At 37.3% G+C, this 20320-nt stretch overlaps 1 protein-coding gene across 3 annotated transcripts in view; it reads left to right on the top strand.

Moving 5' to 3' along the window:
* RNGTT (RNA guanylyltransferase and 5'-phosphatase) overlaps positions 1–20320 on the top strand; it is a 297963-nt gene that overhangs the window by 74387 nt on the left and 203256 nt on the right. For all 3 annotated transcript variants that reach the window (XM_008064037.1, XM_008064038.1, XM_008064039.1), the window contains exons 8-10: positions 7100–7235; positions 14278–14349; positions 19312–19476. In XM_008064037.1, coding sequence (XP_008062228.1) covers positions 7100–7235; positions 14278–14349; positions 19312–19476 — 373 coding nt within the window. The remainder of the gene's footprint in view (positions 1–7099; positions 7236–14277; positions 14350–19311; positions 19477–20320) is intronic.

Raw genomic sequence — 20320 nt, forward strand, 5'->3', positions numbered from 1 at the left:
TGAAGAGTGAGGCTGAGCACTTTTTCATGTGTCTGTTGGCTGCCTGTATATCTTCTTTTGAGAAGTGTCTATTCATGTTTTTTGCCCACTTTTTAAGGGGGCTGTCTGTTTTTCTCCTTTTGGTGCATTTGAGTTCCTTGTAGATCCTAGATGTTAGGCCTTTGTCAGATATACAGTTGGAAAATATTTTTTCCCGTTTGTGGGCTGTCTCCCCTGCTCTCTTGGTCATTTCTTTTGCTTTGCAGAAGCTCGTCAGTTTGATGAGGTCCCACTTGTCTATCTTATTTCTTAAGGTCTTTGCCTTTAGGGTTCTGAGTAGGAATTGGTTGCTGGTTCCAATTTCCATAAGTCTCTTGCGTTTTCTAAGATTCTTATCACTTGAGGTTTTACATTTAGGTCTTTGATCCATTTAGAGTTAATCACATACATTTTGTGTATGGTGATAGTTATTGGTCCTGTTTCAATCTTCTGCTTGTGGCCAGCTAGTTTTCCCAGCACCATTTACTGAATATGAATAGGTTCTCCTCTCCCCAGTGGTGGTTGTTGGAGTCTTTGTCAAAGATGAGTTGGTTGAGGAATTGAGGCTTTGCTTCCGGAATCTCTATCCTGCTCCATTGGTCTATGTGCCTGTTCTTGTACCAATACCAGGCTGTTTTGATTACTGTAGCCTTACAGTAAAGTTTGAAGTCTGGAAGTGTGATCCCTCCTGCTTTGTTTCTTTTGCTAAGGATTGTTTTGGCTATTCATGGTCGTTTATGTCTCCATATGAATTTCTGTATTGTCATTTCCAGGTCTGAGAAGAATGATGTTGGTAACTTAATGGGTACTGCGTTGAATCTGTAGATTGCCTTTGGTAGGATGGACATTTTAACAATGTTGATTCTTCCTATCCATGAGCATGGGATATTTTTCCATTTGTTTGTGTCTTCTTGGATTTCTTTGAACAGTGTTTTGTAGTTCTCATTATAAAGGTCTTTCACTTCTCTGGTTAGGAAGATGCTGAGGCATTTCATTTTTTGTGTGTCTGTTGTGAATGGGGTTGTGCTTTTAATTTGGGTCTCTGCCTGCTTGTTGTTGGTGTATAGGAATGCAGCTGTCTTTTGCACATTTATTTTGTACCCTGAGACTTTGCCAAAGTCCTTTATCAGTGCAAGCAGTTTTTAACAGATTCTCTCGGATTTTCAAGGTATAGGATCATATCATCAGCAAAGAAGGATAGCTTGACTTCCTCTTTTTCCATTTGCATAACCCAGATTTCCTTCTCTTGTCTAATTGCCCGAGCTAGGATTTCCAACACATTGTTGAACAAGAGGGGTGAGAGTGGGCAGCCCTGACTTGTTCCAGTTTTCAGGGGAATTATTTCCAGTTTCAGTCCATTTAGCAATAGGTTAGCTGTGGGTTAATCGTAGATGGCAGTTACTATTTTGAGGTATGTTCCTTCTGTTCCTAGGTGTTTGAGGTTTTTTATCAGGAAGGGATGCTGGGTTTTATCCAAAGCCTTTTCTGCATCTAATGAGATAATCGTGTGGTTCTTGCTTTTGCATCTGTTGTTTTATTTAATGACATTTATGGTCTTGCGAATGTTGAACCAGCCCTGCATCCTGGGGATGAAGCCTACTTGGTCACGGTGGATGATTTTTGAGATGTGTGTTTGGATCCGATTTGGTAGAATCTTGTTGAGGATTTTTGCATCCATGTTCATAAGGGATGTTGGCCTGTAGTTCTCTTTTTTGTTGAATCTTTACCTGGTTTGGGTGAGATGGCAACTCTTAATCTGTCTGCTCTATACGCGTAGTTTTACCCTGTAGCATAGTATGCATTGATTTTAAACTTGCCTTTTCTACTTGATGTATTGCAAGTCTCTTTCCATACTAGTGAATATTTTTTCTCATTGTTTATTTTTTTAACCTACCTGCTGAGTGACAGATATTTAAGTTTTTACCTTTTCGCTGTTCTAAAATATTGTGATGAACTTTCTCGTGCATACAGCCTTGTTGAATAAGTATTTGTTGAGTACCTTCTGTGTGTGTTCAGGGAGACTGTGCAAGGCACTTAATCTATGGGAAACAACAATCCAGGTATGGTTTCTGCCTTCATGGAGTTTAAGATAAATTCCTAGAAGTGATAATCCAAGTTGGGTCTGATTGGTGATAAATTCAAATTGTGAGATGTTTCAGGATCAATATTCTTCTCAGGCTACTGGTAGGAATGTGAGTTAGAACTCAAAGGTGCTATTGGTTACTGTTATTTCTGCCAGTTTTCCTTCTCTTTAATTGTATATTTTCTAAATTTTATCAGTGTATTTTTGGTAGTTTTGCTTGGTTATATATCTTACATATTTCCTGAAAAAAAGTAAATTGATCAAATTTTGTCTTTTAATGAGAAGGGATACCATACAAATACCTATTAATATTTCTGAATATTGGCTGGGTGCCGTGGCTCACACTTATAATTCCAGTGCTTTGGGAGGCTGAGGCAGGAGGATTGCTTGAGGCCAGGAATTTGAGACCAGCCTGGACAGCACAGGGAGACTCTACCTCTACAAAGAAACAAAAAGGAGTGGTGACGTACATCTGTAGTCCAGCTGCCTTGGAGGCTGAGGTGCGAGGGTTGCTGGAACCCGGGAGTTCACGGTTGCAGTGAACCAGTGATAATGTCATCCGCTCCCTCGTGGGCGACAGAGTGAGAATTTGTGTTTTAAACCTGAAAGTTAAATTTGCAGTTGAGATGTTTTCCTAATTAATAAGAAATTATGCTGTACTAGTTTCTCATAGTCACTGAATGTAGAATCACAGTTATATACTGAGCCAGTATCTGTTGCTACTGTGTGAGAAAGTTGTTTCTTTTTTGAAGAATCTAACTGCTTTCACAGACTTTGGAGTGATGTGGATATATTTCCACATTCCCTGCCATCCTTCCCTAACACGAAATGTCTTTTGTAAGTATTACATAACAAAAGAGCCTGCAATTTGTAATAACTCGAGTTCAAACCAAACATTATAGCCCCCAAACGTATTCCACAACCTGTCAATTTTTATGTGCAGAAAAATCCCTAAATACCAACTGCAAAGTAATTTCTCTGGTATTTGTAAGATGTGAGCTGTGTAGTTCTTTGTAGTAAACTCTACTCTCTGAAGCCTTTTCAGCCAGGCATGGTGACTCACTTCTGCAATCCCAGCACTTTGGGAGGCAGAGGCGAGAGGATTGCCTGAGCCCAGGGTTTTGAGACTAGCCTGGGCAACTTGGTGAGACCTCATCTCTACAATAAATAAAAAAATTAGCCGGGTATGGTGGCACACACCTGTGGTTCCAGCTACTTGGAAGGCTGAGGCGGAAGGATTGCCTGAGCCCAGCAGTTCATGGCTGTTGTACCTGGGAGTGTGCCACTGTACTCCAGCCTGTGTGACAAGAGTGAAACTCCAACTCAAAACAAAAACAAACAAACAAGCAAAGCCTTTTTCCTTTGGTCTTTTATATCTGTTTATATATATGTATAGACAGAAAATGTTTTCCTTTTTTTTTTTTTTTTTTTGGGGTCAGAGTCTCGCTCCGTCACCCAGGCTGGAGTGCGGTGGCATGCTCACGGCCACCACAGCCCCGACCTGCTGTGCTCCGGCTATCCTTCTGCTTCAGCCTTGTCAAGTAACTGAACTGCAGGCGCGCAGTACCTCACCCAGCTAGTTTTTAAAAAATTTATTGTAGTGATAAGGTCTTGCCACATTGCCCAGGCAAGCTGGTCTCGAACCCCTGAGCTCAGGCAGTTCTCTCATCTTGGCCTCCTAAAGTGCTGGGATTATAATGCTTGAGCCACCGTGCCCACCCAGAAAATGTTTTCTTTTAATTGATACTTTACATGACTTTGAAGGAGAAACTTAATAATAAGACACACACACACAAACACAGAATAAGTATACCATCACCCTTGGATTTTATATTATTCTCTTTGAACATTAAATTTAATTCTGAACTTCTAGGTAGCCAGTGAAAATGGAAATATAATTTGTCATCATCATATGATGAGAAGAGGCAAACCATTTCATTTTTCTGAGTTCCAAGTCAGAAAAAGGAAAAAACAAGTCAATGTTTTCCCAAATTGTAAATATGGAACAATAATTCTGCCAAATATTAACAGTGGGATTACATTTGGAAATAGGGGGCTAACAGGTTAGATAAACAGACTTATCTGTGTATTTTCTTGTGACTTTAAGTATCCTAACATATATCTTGAGTTTGTAAAAGAGAAAGGCAGTGTTTTTCTAACTTTCTTTGCCTTGAAATGCTTGTGAAATCAAGGATTTGCAAAAGTACTGGCCTGAGTCCATAAACAATATGGTGGGTGTGTGTCTTCCATACCATTTTTGCTGGTGATGTCATAATTGCTGTTTGTTTAACCTTTTCTTATGTGGATTTAAATTCCTTTTGAAACACAATCCAGGGCAAGGTTTACTTCTTTCAAGAAGCCTACATTCTTTTAAAAAAATTTTATTTTTCTGGGCTCGGTGTCTCAGCCTGTAATCCCACGCTTTGGGAGGCTGAGGTGAGTGGACTGCCTGAGCCCGCGGGTTCAGGACCCACCTGGGCAACTTGGCGAGACCTCACATCTACAATGAATCAAAAAATCAGCCGGACGTGGTAGCGCCTGCCTGTAATTCCGGCTACTCGGAAGGCTGAGGCGGAAGGATCACCGGATCCCCAGCAGGCGAGGCTGCGGTGGCCGGGAGCGGCCACTGCACTCCAGTCTGGGCGACAGAGCGAGACTCCAACTCACAAAAAATAAAAATAAAAATAAGAAAACAAAACAAAACATTTTATTTTATTTTTTCTTTGAGTTGGAGGTCTCACTTTATATCGCTCAGGCTAGAGTGCACTGGCACCATCACAGCTTACGGCAGCCTGGACCTCTAGGCTCAGGTGATTCTTCTACCTCAGCCTCCCGAGTAGCTGGGACTACAGGTGCACACCACCACACCCAGCTACTTTTTGTATTTTTTGAGGAGACGAGGTCTTGCTATGTTTCCCAGGCTGGTCACAAACTTAAGGGCTCAAGCAATCCTTCCACTTCGGCCTCCCAAAGTGTTGGGATTATAGGCCTGAACCACCTCTCCTGACAGAAATTTAGATTCTTTTTATCCTCCAGAAATTGCTGCTTTTGAAAAACATGTGCTACAGGGCCTTGGGAACTAAGTATTCCTGTTGCCTGTGAGCCGGCTGGCTTGGTATTTGGAGGAGTCTCTCAGATGTTTAGTCAGGCCAGAGAGAGCGCGGTTTTGTTTTTCCTGCTGAAACCCGAGTCTCCACACGTTCCATCTACCAGGGCTTCAGCTATTCCAATATGTGGCAAGGGCCTGAGCTCTCAATCTCCTCCCCAGGAATCTGCTGGAACTAGTTGTTTTGGAAACAGCAAAGCACAGCAGGCTCCCCAAACTAGTTCTGAAGTGTGAACCTCTGTGGTCTTCCTTGCTGCACGCGTCTTTTTACCTTCGTCAGCTCTCTTATTTCTCCTCCCCTATCCAAACGTGCACTTTGCTCATTAGAACACTGGCTTATTGGAGACCCATTAGCCTGTATTATATCAGGTCCCACATACTCTATTAGTATGCATCCCTTTAGTTAGTCTCTCCTGCCCCCCTATTCAGCTCCATCTTCCCATCGTCACTGCCTTCTTCTGACATGCCTTATGTACTTTGTGGGTAGGAGGTTGAATGGCCGGCTAGGGTTCTGTTTAGTTTTCATTGATACTTCGAGGCCATGGTTCCGTTCTTTCGCTGAACACCACTAGGGAAAAACAGCCTAACAAAATGATTCTGTTTCTTTGAGGCTCATGCCTTTTTAACAAAAATTATATAGATGTGGGGTACAATCTTTCTTTTTGCTGTCAACTTTCTCTCATTCTTTGAAGACTTTGGTACCTGGATATGATCTTTATTTTCATTCTGAATCTTGCCATTGTCCATCTGGTAGCATAGTCTCAGTCTGGAATTTCCTCAACTTGAATTCATCGGGGCCTTGTTTTTATGCATGGGGTGAAAGAGAGCTTCATTCTTGATGATCTGCCGATGGGAGAACAGTGATGCTTACTTGACCTTCTGAAGAATGACAGATGATTAACTGTACAGATTCCCCCATATATTGAATGAGTTTAAGAAGGGCTAATAGAAATAAATAAGTAAAAATTAAGTAAAAAAAAAAAATGCCTTGTGGCTTGTGTTTAAAAATACTTTAACTTTATAGTCATGAATTAGAAGAAAAATTATACCTGAAATTGTGATATCTGGTTATATTATCATGTTGATTCAAAGAGAGGGATTAGCTGTTTTGTTAACTGTTGTGTTAGAGCATTGGATAGTTTAAGGTCTGGCAAATGACAGATCACTGTTTTCACTTTTCCCCCCTACTTCGAAGTGGAGACACTAATACCTAATCTATATAGTTGTTGGGCCCATACCATGTATTTCTCTATGTGTGTATGTGTTTTGTAGACTTTGCAAGATTTTGATGTTGGAGATTTTCTAAAAATTAGGGCCAGGTGAAGTCACTCATGCTTGTAATCCCGGTGCTTTGAGCCAAGGCAGGAGGATTTCTTGAGGATAGGAGTTTGAGACCAGGGTGGACAACATAGTGAAATCCTGTCTTTGCAAAACATTTTAAAAACATTAGCTGGGCATGATGGAACTCACCGGTACTTCTAGTTACTCAGGAGGCTGAGACAGGAGATCTCTTGAACTTAGGAATTTGAAGCTGCAGTGAGACAGGATATCACCACTCTGTTCCAACTTGAGTGACAGTGTGAGATCTGTCTCAAAAAACAAAAAAAGGCTACCTAATAAAAAATAGGATGCCATTCACTCTTTAGAGGGATTCATAAGGTTGATCCTGGCCATCATATTGTCTTCACCAAAAATGTAGGTTCCCCCTGCTCTGTGTTTGCCATAGCAAATGAAAAAATTTTGTGAAAATTGGTATAGAGAGACAGACCCCAGTGATCATTACTTCACCAAGATGTTTTAAGTCTAAGGAAAACAGGTTTAACTGATATTTTTTCTGATCCTGTTTGTGATGTTATACTATTAATATTACCTTCTTAATGTTTCATTTACAGTTACATGATGTTGATTGATGGCACAAATGAAGTTTTTATGATTGATAGAGACAATTCAGTCTTTCATGTTTCAAATCTGGAATTTCCATTTCGCAAAGACCACCGTATACATTTATCAAATACTCTCTTGGATGGGGTAAGTCATATTTTATCTATATAATATATATTATATATATATTTAAGTTAAACATTGGCATTTTTCTTGCATATAGATGTATACTTTTATTCATTAAGGAATTTGGGGATGGGTGTGGTGGTTCATGCCTGTAATACTGGGATTTTGGGAGGCCAAGGCAGGAAGATCACTTGAGGCCAGGAGTTCAAGACCAGCCTAGGCAACATAGACACACCTCGACCAAAAAAAAAGAAATTTAGAATTGAATCTAGTTTTTATTAGGACTTTAAATGCGATTTATTTTATTGATTGATTGATTTGATTGAGTCGGAGTCTCACTCTTGCCCAGACTGGAGTGCAGTGGGAGACTCAAGGCTACTGCAGTCTTGACCTACTGGGCTCAGGTGATTCTTTTGCCTCAGCCTTCAGGTGTGCACCACCATGTCTGGCTAAATTTTTGATTTATTGTAGAGATGAGGTCTTGTCATGTTGCCCAGATTAGTCTTAAACCTGTGGGCTCAGCCAGTTGCCTCTGCCTCCCAAAGTGTTGGGATTACAGGCGTGAGCCAGTGTACCCGGCTTGATATTTTATTTCTTTAGCCTGTACTTAACATTGAATTAAGATCCTTTTAAAGAGGGGTCTGCCAACTTAATCTCTGAACATATGTAGGGTTTTTAGATGTTTCTTTAGTGGAGAAAGTTGTTGAAGATATGAAAATGAAGTTAAATGAATTCCATATTGATCATTGTCACTCAGTATGAGAATAGGTGAACAAAATTAAATCTTAATTTGTTGTGTTCTTTGTGACTGAAAAAAGTGTATTTTTATTGTATTATTTAACTTGTCAGTTGAGATTTAATTATGTAATACTTTATATATCACATTATCCCTTGGCTCTAACTGTAAGGACTCATAGTCCTTGTTTAAAGAGAATCATACCTTTGAAAGCAACCAGTTACTTCTACATTTGAACCTTTAAAGCTGATAAGAATTTCCCATTCCATAAAACCTGTATTTAATAATTGTAAAGTTACTTGATTAAAAAATTTTAACTCTCTTCCATGTAATTAACTTTCCCCTCCCCAGTTCTAAAAATACTGGCTCGTTTAAATAAAAATTAAAATAATGCAGGAAAAAAAAGCTGGTAAAAATTATCTACACTCCTAATATTGGGTAACACTATTACTTGTTTGTTTTTGGAATCAGAGTTTCACTCTGTCACCCAGGCTGGAGTGCATTGGCATGATCACAGCTCACCTCAGTCTCGACCTCCTGGGCTTAGGTGATCCTTACGCCTCAGCCTCCCAAATTGCTGGGACTGTGGGTGCGTATCATCACGACAGGCTAATTTTTTTGATTTTTGTTTTAGAGACAATGTCTCACTATGTTGCTCAAGCTTCTCTCGAACTTCTGGCCTGAAGCAGATCCTCAAACCTAGGCCTCTAAAGTGCTGACATTACAGGCATGAGCCACCATGCCCCATTACAGTTTTGATGACCATCATTTCAGACATTTTTCAGTGCCAGAGTACTCAATCTTACATCTGTTCTTGAGGAATACAGCACACTCATGTTAATAATAGAAACTCAGAGCACAGATTCTTAAATAGTGTGTCACAATCTTTAGGGAGTTGGGGGACCCATATCAATCCCAGAAAGAGGTAGAATAGTCCTATGACTATGGTACCTCTGTTCTGGTTGAAAATGAGTATTCTGGTCAGAAATGTACACACAGCGATAGTTACATAGTTTTACGTGAAGAGAACCATGTGTTACATGTGTTTCATAACCTGTCTTTTTGTCCACTTAGCAATTTGTTTTGGATTTTTTTTTTTACATAAATTTCTGAATGGCATACCACTGTATATATAAGCACCATAATTTGGGGTTTCTAGACTATATTAATTGTAAAAATTATTGGGTTAAAAAAATACTTGTTAAATATATGACTCCTTCCAATTTCCTATCCTAGACCTCATGGACTGGAATCTCTCAGAGGCCTAAGTGTCTGTAGAAGTGACCAAGTTATTCTAATTAGACAGGTTTGAGAAATAGTTTTGTAGTTTATTTGACTGGTCCTCTTTTGATGAACTTTTTGGTGGTTCTTTTTTCTGTTTCTAGTAAATGTTCATTTCTATGACAGTGTGTATAGTAATCAATTTCTTTTTTTTTTTTTTGAGTTGTAATCTCACTCTGTCGTCCAGGCTGGAGTGCAGTGGTACACTCAACAGCCGCCCCAGCATCAACTTGCTGGGCTCTGGTGATCCTTCCGCCTCAACCTTCCAAGGAGCTGGGGCTACAGGCGTGCTACCACACCCGGCTACTTTTTATTTTTTATGTTTTATTTTTATTTTATTGTAGAGACAAGGTCTCACCAAGTTGCCTGGGCTGGTCTTGAACGTACAGGCTCAGGCAATCTACTCACCTCAGCCTCCCAAAGTGCTGGGATTACAGGCTGAGCCACCAAGCCCGGCCAATCATTTCCTAATAAAAATGATACTAGATATTTGGGCATGTGTGTGCATTTCTACATAACTATATAGAGATCTCTATCACATCATAGTTGATGTAACTGGCACCCCTGGAATTGTGCAGCATATAAATGTCATAGACATTTGTAGCAGCTAAAGTTGTTGGCTCATGGGAACAGCAGGAACATTTTAGTTTTTGTTACCTTTTATTTAAGGTACAATTTTTAAAGTATTATAATTAATAAAATATAAAAAAGAAAAATACTTAAATAACAGCATCAGTCAAAGTTTAGTATAGTTTATCATTGAAGTCATATTTGTTGCGTGCCCATCTTGTTCAAGTTGCTGTGCCAAGAGTACAAGCAAGCTTAGAGGGTAGAGGAGAAGGCCCCACCCTCGTGACATTCGACTTATTTGAGTAGGGGCAGAATGATTGATAGTGATGGAAGAGACCGTCAGATAAAACAATAACCCAGAGAGAGGTTTTTAAAGCCAGTCCATTGGCAGTTTAGAGGAGAAATAATCACATCTAGTTAGTCAAGAACTAAAGATGTTTTATGTAGGAGTTGGCATTAGAAATGGAAAGATTTCTATAGACAGAGATTTTTGATGGACGTGGGCTGAGGGCATTCCAGGTAGGAAATAATGCTTAAAAATTAGATGTTTAACCATCTGCAGATTTAACTTAGCAATACTATTTATTTTCACCCCAAATTTGGATAACTGAGAGTAGCATAATAGATTCTTGTAGGATTTTAAAATAGCAATATGATTCATGATGTCAATTTGCTTGGGCTTGAATTATAGTTGCCATAGCTGTTTTTTCAGTTAGTTAATTAAAACAGTCCTCTGTAGTTTCCTGTTTCTTTTGCATTTTCATTTTAAAATTGTCTTTGTAAAATTCCAAATCCAAGAATAACTCAAACCACCTAATTGTCTGACTGTCAGATGTAATCATTGAAGCTTTTGTTTTGCTTTGCTAAATTATGTTCCTTGACCTATAAAATGTGGAAAATAGGAGTTTAGAAATATGGCATTTATTCACTTGAAACAAATACGTGAAATTTAATCAATTTAATATTAAGGCGAAGAGAAGGATATAACAGTTAAGCATTAAAGTTAATAGCAAGAATCCTGGAAGTATTCCATGTCTTTTTTTTACTATTAAGTTTTTAATAAAAGAATATGCATGCTTGTTGTTGAGGTTTTAGAAAGTCTGTAAATTATAGAGAAAATTCAACAGTCAAGAAGAGATGACATTTTAACATTTTGCTGTCAAAAGGAAATATAGTTTTAGTTATTTTTTTGTACTTGTATTTCTATAGCATGTATAACCAACACGTATATAGCTGACATTTAAGATATATTGTGTATCTGGGGTTACATCATTTCCCTTCAATCTGAAGACCTGCTTTTAGGATTTTTTAAATTTAGTTTTTTAAAACAATGGCGATACAATCCACATGCCATGAAATTCACCATTTTAAGGTGTCAGTGGTTTTTGGTATATTCACAAGGTTGTACAACCATTACCACTATCTAATTCTGGAACATTTCATCACTGAGATGGACTATGATAATTAGAACCAAAAGGATCTTATATGAAAGATTTCAAGGCATGGGTTATGAAGATGAGCTTTGATGGCTCACAGGTTTTTCACAGAACAGTTAATGAGAGTCAAGAGGTTACTTCTCTCATTAAAACCCCTCAGTGGTTCTCTATTGCCAAGCTACTCCAAATAATATTCTTTGTATCTGGAGCAAGTCTGTATCTTCAGTTTCATCTTTGATTGTGATCCCTACACTATAAATACTGGACTTTGGTCCATTTACCCCATACCGTCTTTTCTTTTTTTTTTTTTTTTTTAAGGATATCTTGTTGTTCCAATAGTATGTATGTATGTATTTATTTTTGAGTGGAAGTGTCAGTCCATTGCCCAGGCTGGAGTGCAGTGGCACACTCATGGCCACCACAGCCTCGGCCCGCTGGGCTAAGTTTATCTTTCTGCCTCAGTGGCACCACAGTAGCCGGAACCAGAGAAACATGCCACCACGCCTGGCTAATTTATTTTTAAATTTGTTGTAGAGATGAGTTCTCGCCAAGTTGCCCAGGCTGGTCTTGAGCCCCTGGGCTCAGGCAATCTTCTCGCTTCAGCCTCCCAAAGCACTGGGATTACAGGCGCAAGCCGCTGTGCCTGGCATAGTTTAAATTCTTAATTGTAAGAAAAACATATAAAATTTACTATCTTAACCATTTTTTTAAAGAGTTGAAAACATAGTTTATTTAGAAAGCAAGTAGAAAGTATAGTTCAATGATGTTAAGTATATTCCCCTTATTGTGCAGTAGCTCTCCAGAACGTTTCATCTTGTACAACCGAAACTCCATGGTCATTGCACATGGTCATCGCCTCCCACCTCCATCCCTGGCAACCACCATGATACTTTCTCTTTATGAGTTTAACTACTTTAGATACCTTATGTAAGTGGAGTTGTATATTATATTTCTTTTTGTGACTGACTTGTTTAACTTAGCATAGTGTCCTCAAGGTTCATAGCATATGACAGGATTTCTTCTCTTTTCAGGTTAAATAATATTCCATTATAGGTATATATCCCCATTATGTATCTGTTGACGGACACTTGGGTTGCTTTCATCTCTAGGCTGTTGTGAATAATACAGCAATGAATATGGGTATACAGATATCTCTTTGACACCCTATTTTCAGTTCTATTGGCTGTATACCCAGAAGTGAGATTGCTGAATCATATGGTAGCTCTAATTTTAATTTTTTTAGAGGAAGGTACCATACTGCTCCATTGTTGTACCATTTTGCATTTCCACGAACAGTGCATAAAGATTGCACTTTTCTTAACTAAGTTTCAGTTTTACATATTTTATCTTAATCTGCTTTTCTGTAGTCCAGGACAGTAGTGGCAACTGTAGGGAAGGGGCCATTGTCATGGTGGAGTCATTTGGAAGATCCCAGTATTTTGGTATTACCAGCTCAGGTGTTAGGTCTTTGTTAGACTATGTAGGTTCTGTTCTCTCTTAAGACCTTTTGGTGAATGTCGTCTTCACCCACTTGGGAGCCATGTTTTATTCCACTACTGTTCACATTATTTTTCCAATTCAATGTGCATTCCTGGAGTCTTCATTTCAGAAAGAAAGTGTTCAGTTATTTTTATTTCTCCTCTGTCAGAAGAGGGAAAAAAGAAGACAAAGATAGCCACTGAGTTTGCCTCTATGTATATTTGATTGTAATAATGAAAGTGATGAGCAATTTGCCATTTTACAAGTAGGGCTTCTGGAGTTTAGTGGGCTTTTGGTTGACCAGCTGTGCCCTTTTGTTTTACCAGAATCTTGGTAGCGTCCTTGGCTGTAAATTTTTAAAGCTTAATCATTTGATTATTTCTTTGGTTTTGGTTGTTGATAATAAATTTTCTTTTTGGTTTTTTAAAAATGATGTTTAAAGGAAACATGTTCTTGCTCATTTTATGAGGTAATTTGAGAGGGCAATTCTGTGATGTCTGCTATATGAACTGAAAAGTCCACTTAATTTCCAACCACACATTTTAAAAATAATAATCAAAACCTGTTATTGGCACCACCTTGTTGGTGTGTAAAATGCTCAGATACAAGTAGTTATTAAAAATATTTTAATAAACAGTTTAAAATACCAAATATGACTTTTTATGTCAAGCATTGGCTTAAAGCTGATAACCGTAAGTAAATTCATAGTTTAGCAACATATATTTAGGAAAGATATTAATTGGTGATTTCCTACAACAGCAAAATGTATTGTTTCTAAATCAGTGTGTTCTTAGTGATTTTCGATGGTTGTGTGTGGATTCTGTCATGAAATTAGATAGCAAGAAAACCTGCTTAGTTTCCTACGGAGAATATGAGAAGAAAATATAATATTGGTCAAAACTTACTAATAATGAAAATTTTATAGAATGCTACATTATATGCCTGTGATCATCCTTGGGTGCCCTTCTCTCTTTCTGTGAGACTGCATAATTTATTTTTACTTCTTAATGACTGTGGTAGATTTGCACTGATCTGTTCATACTCTCGTGCCCTGTTCCTTTTGATCGAAGTCTAGTAAAGTGACGTGAAACCAAGAAAGATTACATGGGTCACATGGGAACAAAATCTATAATGAGAGTGCCATTTATAGTTATAGATTTTATGATTAAAGTAATTGGCATTTAACACAACTTAAAGCAATACTGTAAACAAAATTATTTTTAAAATGACCCTGATTTTTTGAATTTAAAGTTTATGGTACCTTTACCCTTAATTGTTGCCTAATAATTCAAACATAACATGAAATGTAACATAGTAATTCAAATATAAGAATTATACTGAGATGTTGTCATTTGGTTTTATTTCAATATAGAATAAATGCATGATGGGGATTTCTGAAGGGCTGACAATTTATTGATTTGATCTGGGTACAATTGTGTTCACTTTGAAGTTTTGTCAAGTTGTATATTTATGATTTATGTGCTTATATATGTGTGTGCTATATTTCAAATAAAGGAATTTCTTTTAAAGTAAGGGAACTTAACTTCTTTTCTCTTTCAAGGAAATGATTATTGACAGAGTAAATGGACAGGCTGTTCCTAGATATTTGATATATGACATAATTAAATTCAATGTAAGTACCTTTTATAATTTATAAAATAGTCACTGAAGTAATAGGTATATTTTTAATTAATAAATAAAATAAGACAGAATTTTGTAAAATTAAAATTTCTTGGTTGTAATCTCTCATGCTTGATTCTTAACAAAACAAAAAGCCCAGAAGTTTCATTTGTCACAACAGCAACACACAAAAGAGAAACTGATTATGAGGTGTTGAATGTAGAATACATAGCTGTATTAAGATTCAGAATATCATTATCCAGGTTACTGAGAGCCTGATTTTTTTCTGGAAAATTTCAGTGTACACATCTCATTTATTAATTGGCTTTCTATATTTCCAACATAGTTTCAAATTTAAGAACCTCCAGGCCAGAAAACATTAAGTTTTTATTTTGTTTTGTTGGTAGCTACTGTATTCCTCAAAAGTAATGCTTTCCAGAATTGGCTTAATCTTATCATAGATTTTGGAATGCATTCACTGGCCTCTAACTAGACATAAGGGGTTGGGTGACTTTGTTTCTTTGTGAATAGGGAAGTGCTATCTCTTTTGCTTCTTGGTACTGAGCTCTGCTTTAGTATGTGTCCAGCGTGGGCTCATTCCTTAGTCTGGGAACTCTGTCAGAGATAGCAGCCTTCTAATACTTAAAAAATATGTATGGCACATTTCAGCATACAAAAGAATACAGAGAGTAATATAAGGAATACTCATGTACTGGCCATGTTAAAGCTTAATACTTAATTGCTTCACTTTTTTTTAATAAGAAATAGTTATTTACAAATCCAATAGAAGTGACTGTGTTGCACCACTCTCATCTTGGTGTTTATTATTCTCATGAATATTTTAGATACTTTTACTACCTATGTGTGTGTCCATAAAATATTTGTGGTGTTCTTTTGTGAAGTTTTCATGTCATATAAGTGTCATTGTACTATACTGTGATACCTAGCATTTGCCTCCACATTATCTTGTTGAGATTTATCTGTGTTAATAAGCGTAGTTTAGTTCATTGACATTAATTACCTTGAGTAGTACATTGTAAAAACATACAGAGTGTATCCTTTTTCCTGTTGATGGGCATTTGGGCTTCCATTTTTTGCTATTATATTGCTACTATATTTAACAATTTTATGTTTTTCCTTGTGCACATGTGTGAAAGTGTCTCTAGTATACTTGTTCTTATTTTTGTGATGTAATTACCTGGGAGATGTTTTAAAAATTCCAATCTCTTATCGCCACATCTTGAAGATTCTGATTGAATCAGCAACTTCAGCCTTATTGACTGCACTGTAAAATTCCTCTCAGAAATAGTTGTATCAATTTGCCACCGTTGGTTTTAACAAATATTTAAATTTTTGCCAGCTTGATGTGTGTTAAATGATATCTCATCTGTTTTAATTTGCTTCTCCCTGATTACTAATGAAGTTTAGTTTGTTTTTACTTGTTTGGAATTTTTTGTTTGTGATCTAATTGCAGTTTTGTATAATCCTGATATACTCTTTGATTTTTTTTCTACTTGTCTCTTTTTTCCCCCCGATTACTCATGAAGTTGAACATTTTTTATAGGTTTATTTTTATTCATTTTCTATTTTTCTTTTGTGTTTTACTTGCAAGTTTATATACATTTCTAATTGCTTTATTTGGTTGTTTTACTTCTTTTTTGAGTAGGGGGTCTCACTCTTTTACCCAGGTTGAAGTGCGGTGGCATGATCTTGACTCACTACAGCCTTAACCTCCTGGGCTCATGGGATCCTTCTACCTCAGCCTCCCAAGTAGCTGGGACTATAAATGCATGCCACCATGCCTGTCCAATTTTAGACTTTTTGTAGAGTGGTCTCACTATGTTGCTCAGGCTGGTCTTAAGCAGTCTTAACTCCTGGGCTTAAGGAGTCCTTTCACCTTGCCCTTTCACAGTGCTGGGATTATAGGCATGAGCCACTGTGCCTGGCCCTGTTTTCTTCCTGATGTATAGGAATCAGTTGTCTTTTCTGTATTCTGGTTATTTCTCAGTTATATGTGTGGCAAACAATATATTTTCCAAATTAGTGTTTATTGATGTACAGAAGTTTTAAATTCTAATGAAATCAAACTTGCCAGACCATCTCAAAGATTGTATCTTGTTTAAGAAATTTATCAAATTTTTTCCTAAAAATGATTGTTTCACTTTTCCTGTTTAGGTCTATAATTGTTATTCAATGCATTTTTATTGTGTGCCTATTACCATGTTGCATGATTACTTTTTTTTTTTTTAACATTTCTGATATTAGGTTGCATTTATAATTGAAGGCATCATATATTTAATACTTTAATTTACTCTGGAGCCTTCATAGATGATTAATCACATTGTTTATTTTGTATCACCATATCCGGGCCACTATTAGAAAAAAATTTTTTGGAATAATAATTAAGAACTTTTCCATCCCTTAGTTTATTATTTTTTCTGGGAAGAATTTCATCTGTCATCTTTTATACATCAAATACTGTTCCAGGTATTGTGTATACACAGATGAATAAGACATAATTTCTTTCCTTTAAGGAATTTATATGTTAATGTACTGGCCTCCAAAGAAGGCCACTTCCAAAAAAGTTTGCTGGTATTTAGAAAGAACATAGAACTTCTGTTTATTTTTAAATCTATTTGTTTATTCTATTTTTGTCTGTTTTTGAATATATTATACAGTTTGACATGTATTTTAAAAAAATAATATACACATACCGTCCCTTTTTTAGGATGGGGTTTAGATTGGATATAAAATCAAAGCAAATTTGCAAATTACTCTTCTTCTGGATGAAATGCAAATATAAAGAAATAATTGTAATATTTCTTGGTAGTAGAGAGGTAGAAGTATTCCAACATTCCTGGGTATAGTTGTCATCTATATAAGTGTGGAATTGAAGGTAGAGAAAGTGACATAAATTAATTTTGAGGGATGGAATCATGGAGGTCAGGGGCATTGGATGGTTTGTTAGCATACTTGATATTTGGTGAGGTGTGGGTCGGAGGAGAAAATGAGAATGGGTTGTTGAGTAGAGGGCCAGATTACTTGAATAAGGCAATTTAACTTGGTTCTTGCTGGGTACAGTGGCTCATGTCTGTAACCCCACATTTTGGGAGGCCAAGACAAGAGGATTGTCTGAGCCCAAGACATCACGACCAGCCTTGGCAGCTAGGCAAGACCTTGTCTCAACAAGAGATAAAAATTTTTTGCCAGGTAACAGTGCCTGTAGTCTCAGTTACTAAGGAGGCTGAGACAGAAGGATTGTCTGACCCCCCCCCCCCCAGGTCAAGGCTGTGGTAACCAAGATTGTGTCACTGCACTGCAGTCTAGGTAACAGAGTGAGACTCCAACTCAAACAAACAAATCATAAAACCAAAAAAACACCAAAGACCAAAATTTAGTTATTTCCATAATGGTGCACTATTGAAGGATTTTAGTTATGGTAGTGATTATGAGTTTACTTGTATTATTTTGAAGGATAACTCCATTGGCATCATGGATAGTGTTTAGAAGTGAGGAGGAACTGAAAACAGACCAGGTGGTCAATAGTATTTCCTCTGGTGTGTTCTCAGCGATTCAACACCTATTTATTGAGAGCTTCTTTGCCTATAGGCATTGTGGATTTGAAGGTGAACTTGCTTTCAGTCTGTTTGTGTGATTTTGGCAAATTTATATATAAAGGTGAAAAGCATCTAGAAGGGAATTTAGGCCACTTACACTTATTTTTACAGTTGATGTTTTCTTTCTTAGAAGAAAAAAGAGGGCTTCCTTGTTCCACTTTAATTTTATAGAGGCCTGAATTCCTCTAGTAAGTCTCAGAAACAGGCTCGACACTTTAGGATATTTCAACCTTGTTTATGATGGTGAGTTGCATAGGAAAGATCACACATGGCCTGTATGGTTATTTACTAGTATTTCCTAAATAAACACCCTTTCCAGACAGTTATATTCCTTTATGTTAAGAGAGCATGTGCCACCTCACACCTGGCTCTTGCTTACTTTGTGTTACTGCTTATTCTTTGCTGAGTATCAAAGCTGTCATCCTTCCAAAGTTGAGAAAAAGACATCCCTCAGGCATTTTTAATATTGTTCACTCCTTAAGCAAGTGCTGCTATCCGTTTGTAAATGTTAGGTTGGAGAATATAGATTGAAGAAGGGAAGAAGACAGAAAAGATGAGGGGAAAAAGGGCACGTACAGAGGAAGAGTATACCAAAGGATGCCATTGAGGTGATGCTTACTAGTCTGAGTGATTACTGTCAACCAGGGGATATGTTCTAGCTATGTTCTTATATGCCATGTGGTAGGGCAACCCCTCCCCTCAACTCATACAGAAGTGTCCATGCACTTTTAATTTCACAGTTCAAGCCTTATATGCTTTAGGAACGCTAAAGAGAACATTTATTGGGGACAAGAAAACTATTTCTTTATGACTATAACTTTGAAGATATCGTATAAGCTTTTTCTGTGTTAGTTTTCATAGTTGAGAATGGATTTGTTTAATACATATCTGTAAAGTGTTAGCACTTTAAATAAATAACAAAATCGCTGTAGATAACCATGCTGCTTATTTTGATGCGTTATTTGCTTGTGCTTTCCTGAATTATATGGGTTTTACTTTTTATATAGGCATTTTGCTAATTTATGTAAATAATAAATTCTCTAATGAGTTATATCAATACTTTAATTCAGATGTTGAATCTTTGGATCAACTTAGAGTAGATTCATGCCACATTCCCATACTATTTTATGCAGTTATAATAACAAAATAAGTCTGTGTGTATGTGTTTAGTTACTTCTATCATTAGTTAAAGTAATTATCAGTATTAGGGCTGGCGTGTGTGGTTGTGCAGGCCGTGTACTGGACAACCCCCAAAATGCTACTCACATAGACTGCTACAGACCTTGTAACCACCTGGATAATTATGTTGGTAAAATAGTTGTTGGTGTTGACATTTAAATAATTATTTCTCTAATTAGGCACAGCCAGTTGGAGATTGTGATTTTAATGTTCGTCTGCAGTGTATAGAACGAGAAATTATAAATCCTCGCCGTGAAAAATTGAAGACTGGGCTTATTGACAAGACACAGGAACCATTTGGTGTCAGACATAAGCCATTTTTTGATATCAGCACTGCTAGAAAGGTAAGGTTTACTTTCTTGTTTTCTAATCAGTGCTTGTCATGTGTCATCGCTCACCTTGTGAGATGGATATGAGTAACATTTTGCATCCCAGTTGTCTTGACTTTACCAGAAACTTCTTGATTTGAATATAGCAATATTTTGGTTAAACACATATGATTCCTATGCTTTTTCTCTTTAGTAAGATTCTCAGTGGTGGAAATTTGAACTAGATTGTTTCCCCATTTCTCATAATAGTCTTTGATTCATAGCCATTGGTCATAGTATTTTTTTATTTTTTATTTTTTTTTTGAGTCGGAATCTCACTCTGTTGCCCAGGTTGGAGGGAGGTGGCACGCTTCTGGCCACTGCAGCCTGAACCTGCTGGGCTCTGGAGATCCTTCTGCTTCAGCTTTCCAAGTAGCTGAAACTGTATGCGTGCATCATGCCCGACTAATTTTTTGATTTATGGTAGAGACAAAGTCTTAGCAAGTTGCCCAGGCTGGTCTTGAACCCCTGGGCTCAGGCAGTCATCTTGTCTCAGCCTCCTAAAGTGCTGGAATTACAGACTGAGCCACCATGCCCTACCCATAGTATGTTTTTTAAAAAAGCTAGAAACTAGACCAGGTGCGATAGCTCACACCTGTAATCCCAGGACTTTGGGAGGCTGAGATAGGAGACGTGCACCTATAGTCTAGGTGACAGAGTGAGACTTTGACTCAACAACAATAACAAAAAAAGCTAAAAGCAATATAAAATTGTATAGAGTGAAAATCACTTTTTCCTCCTGCTTCTACTCCTGAAAGTAGACTGCTCGGTATATATTCTTATTAAAAATATTCATGTGTATATTTTTCACTTAATGAAG

Source organism: Carlito syrichta, unplaced genomic scaffold, assembly GCF_000164805.1.
Source record: "Carlito syrichta isolate Samal-C Ts95f unplaced genomic scaffold, Tarsius_syrichta-2.0.1 Scaffold307180, whole genome shotgun sequence".
Lineage (NCBI taxonomy): Eukaryota > Metazoa > Chordata > Mammalia > Primates > Tarsiidae > Carlito > Carlito syrichta.